General features: G+C 44.1%; 1 protein-coding gene across 1 annotated transcript; it reads left to right on the top strand.

The window, feature by feature from the left end:
* The first annotated feature begins 1,614 nt into the window (after positions 1-1,614).
* LOC126024068 (glucose-6-phosphate 1-dehydrogenase-like) lies at positions 1,615-3,486 on the top strand. The gene has a single exon (XM_049784521.1). It carries the CDS (start codon positions 1,646-1,648, stop codon positions 3,278-3,280), a length of 1,635 nt encoding a protein of 544 aa, XP_049640478.1. The 5' UTR covers positions 1,615-1,645; the 3' UTR covers positions 3,281-3,486.
* Positions 3,487-3,915: the final 429 nt, after the last annotated feature.

Here is a 3,915-nt window from a genome sequence, read left to right as displayed (position 1 = left end):
ACCATAACTATTACTGCTTGATCTTTAATTTGTAAAATATTTTAGTGAGTTTTGAATTATAACAAATAAACACAATTTTTCTTTACTTGAGTAAGATTTTTTATTTGATCTAAAAACTCTTTTTTAAACTATATTATGTCGTACTAAAATTATTGTGAAAAAGTGATCATAACATATTTATTTAATTGGGACATTCAACTAAATTCCTTTCTTAATTTCTGTCCAGATTGAACTCTACTTTGCTTATCATGAGTAATACCTTTCCTTTCACATATAAATCAGCATCTCTCTCTTCCTCTGCATCTTTTCTTCAAATGTAAATATTCTGCTTCTAACAGTAGCACAATATACATTATCCCTTAGGTAATGAATACTCAGGATTAGAAAAAATATGCTACAAAAACTTATGGAGTGACATTTTTATTGTAATCTTGGAAACAGGTAGTAACATTAAAACTTAAATATATATACATGCATGAATAGAAATAAAATCTAGGTTCACTTGATTGAAAAAATAAAATAAAAGTTTTATTTGGAAAAGTGTAAGAGTGTTAGAGAGAGTGAGAAACTTTACATTGCCACCTTATAGTTGTGATGTGGCAACAGAGAATTTCCATAACATTAGTTTTATTTGCATGTAATTTTCACTTTTATTTTAAGGAAGGGGAACAGTCAGAAGTGCTCAGGGCTTACTACTGACTCTATTCTTAGGGGGTCACTTCTGGTGGTATTCAGGGGACTATATATGATGTTATGGATAGAACCCGGGTTTCCATCATGTAAGATAAGCTCATTGACCCCTGAAATTTCTCACCAGCTGGGAATTGATTTTGTCTTGTTTTATTTTGTTTTGGGAGGGTTCAGGGCTTACTCCTGGATCTGCACTCAGAAATTAATCTTGGCAGGCTTAAGGGACCATATGGGGTGGCAGGGATAAAACTTGGGAAGGCAGAATGCAAGGTAAGCACATCCCAGCTATATCATGCTCTTTCCTGGGAGTTATTTATAGAAAACATATATGTACTACATGAATAGTAATAGATATATTTCCAAGAATTAAACCCAGGGCCCCTGAATGCAAAGCCTAAGCATAAGCCTGTTGATCTCTGTTTGTCCCAAGGTCAACAGATATTTTTTGTTTGTTTGTTTGCTTTTTAGGCCACATCTGGCTTTGTTTAGGAATTATTCCTGGCTCTATGTTCACTCTTAGTTAAGCTCAAAGGACCATATATGGTGCTGGGGATCAAATTCAAGTTAAAGGCAGGTAAGACAAACTTCCCACCACAATAGTATTGCTCTCCAATAACATTTTTTTAACTAGAAATATATGAAAATGTAAATAGAAACAATTTTAATAAATTTATTCTTTTCTTTGTGCATTTGCAATTATTTCTGAAAGCTGACATTCTATGCATAGATCACTCTATATTAAGGAATATTATTCATCACTATAGAAGATAAAAAATAAAATATGTCCCAAGGAAAAATATCAGTAAACAGTTGCAAAGTGAGTTGTGACTTTTAGCAACATAATGATCAGCAATAGAACACAAACAATACTTTAAGAATGTTTTATCTTGGGTAATTGTTTAAAAACTTGTTAAATTGGGTCAGCTCAGCCGAGGCTCCCTCCCCCACCGGTTAAATGGGCCGGCGGGACGCAGCCCCCGGAAACTGCCAGGAACTCCGGGGCTGCAGGTGCTACCGACCGCTTGGAGGCTTAGTGAGCGTCATGGCAGAGCAGGTGGCCTTGAGCCGCACCCAGGTGTGCGGGATCCTGCGGGAAGAGCTGTACCAAGATCATGCCTTCCACCCATCGGACACGCACGTTTTCATCATCATGGGGGCCTCGGGGGACCTGGCCAAGAAGAAGATCTACCCCACCCTCTGGTGGCTCTTCCGGGATGGCCTCCTGCCTGAAAACACCTTCATCGTGGGCTACGCAGGCTCCCCACTCACCTTGGCCGCCATCCGCCAACAGAGCGAGCCTTTCTTCAAGGCCTCCCCAGATGAGAAGGCCAAGCTGGAGGACTTCTTTGCCCGGAACTCCTACATGGCCGGCCAATATGATGACAGTGCCTCCTACCAGCGCCTCAACCAGCACGTGAGCAGTCTGCACCGGGGTCCACCGTCCAACCGCCTCTTCTACCTGGCCTTGCCCCCCACAGTCTACGAGGCAGTCACCAAGCACATCCGAGAGAGTTGCATGAGCCCCACAGGATGGACCCGCGTCATTGTGGAGAAGCCCTTCTGGAGGGACCTGCAGAGCTCCAACCAGCTGTCAGACCACATTTCGTCACTGTTTCATGAGGAGCAGATCTACCGCATCGACCACTACCTGGGCAAAGAGATGGTGCAGAACCTCATGGTGCTCAGGTTTGCCAACAGGATCTTTGGCCCCATCTGGAACCGGTACAACATCGCCTGCGTCATCCTCACCTTCAAGGAGCTCTTTGGCACCGAGGGCCGTGGAGGCTACTTTGACGAATTTGGAATCATCCGGGACGTGATGCAGAATCACCAGCTACAGATGCTGTGCCTGGTAGCCATGGAGAAGCCCGCTTCCACCAGTTCAGATGATGTCCGCAATGAGAAGTTTAAGGTGCTGCAGTGTATCTCAGAAGTGAAAGCAGGGAATGTTGTGCTGGGCCAGTATGTGGGGAACCCGGAGGCAGAGGGCAAGGCCACCCAGGGTTACCTGGATGATCCCACAGTACCTCCAGGTTCCACCACTGCCACCTTCGCTGCACTTGTCCTCTATGTGCAGAACGAGAGGTGGGAAGGGGTGCCATTCATTCTGCGCTGCGGCAAAGCCCTGAATGAGCGCAAGGCCGAAGTGCGGCTGCAGTTCCGGGATGTGGCCGGCGATATTTTCCAGAAACAGTGCAAACGCAATGAGCTGGTGATCCGTGTGCAGCCCAACGAGGCTGTGTACACCAAGATGATGACGAAGAAGCCTGGAATGTTCTTCAGCCCTGAAGAGTCAGAACTTGACCTCACCTATGGCAACCGCTACAAGAACGTCAAGCTGCCTGATGCCTTTGAGCGCCTCATCCTCGATGTGTTCTGTGGGAGCCAGATGCACTTCGTGCGCAGTGATGAGCTGTGTGAGGCCTGGCGTATCTTCACGCCACTGCTACACCAGATCGAGCGGGAGAAGGTGCCACCTATCCCCTATATTTATGGCAGCCGTGGTCCCACAGAAGCAGACGAATTGATGAAAAGAGTTGGCTTCCAGTATGAGGGCACCTACAAGTGGGTGAACCCCCACAAGCTCTGAGCCCACCACAAAATGCTCCACCCTGGGGGTGAGCTTGGGATCATGACCACAGCCACCAGCATCACCTTCCCATAGCTTGCTCCCACCCACTCAACATTCCTGACAGTTGGCCAGGCCCCGGATTGCCCTCAACCTTTGGCTCCTTGGCACCCAGCCTGACTGCACTCCATGGCCAACTGGGGCCTCCAGCATTAAACCTGGTCCAGTTTCCTGCCAGAAAAAAAAAAAAAAAAGAAAAAAGAAAAAACTTGTTAAATTATTTGACCAGGACAATTATATCCTATGATACAATATACTGAGTTCAATATGTCTATATTATAGCAGGAAATATTTAAGTTTCCAAAACTTTGGGAAAGAAAATATATGCCACAAATCTATTTCACTTAATCTATAGTTTTAGAATTTTTTAAATACAAGGAAGCATTCATACATCATCAAATTTCTAAACCAAGATGGAATAATTTCTAACCTTTCTTGGCCATCAGTCTCTCTAAAGCTACTCTATAATTGCTTCAATTGGGTTGGAGGGCAAGCATTTGAGGACACCCTGGTCATATAAGTCTTGAATACTAAGTTCTATTTTTGACTATATATTAGATACCCCAATTAAAACTCCCTTGTAAATTTAACAAAAA

The sequence above is a fragment of the Suncus etruscus genome, chromosome 12 (assembly GCF_024139225.1).
Source record: "Suncus etruscus isolate mSunEtr1 chromosome 12, mSunEtr1.pri.cur, whole genome shotgun sequence".
Lineage (NCBI taxonomy): Eukaryota > Metazoa > Chordata > Mammalia > Eulipotyphla > Soricidae > Suncus > Suncus etruscus.
Note: the sequence above shows the minus strand (reverse complement) of the source record. Positions and strands in the feature narration are given on the sequence as shown.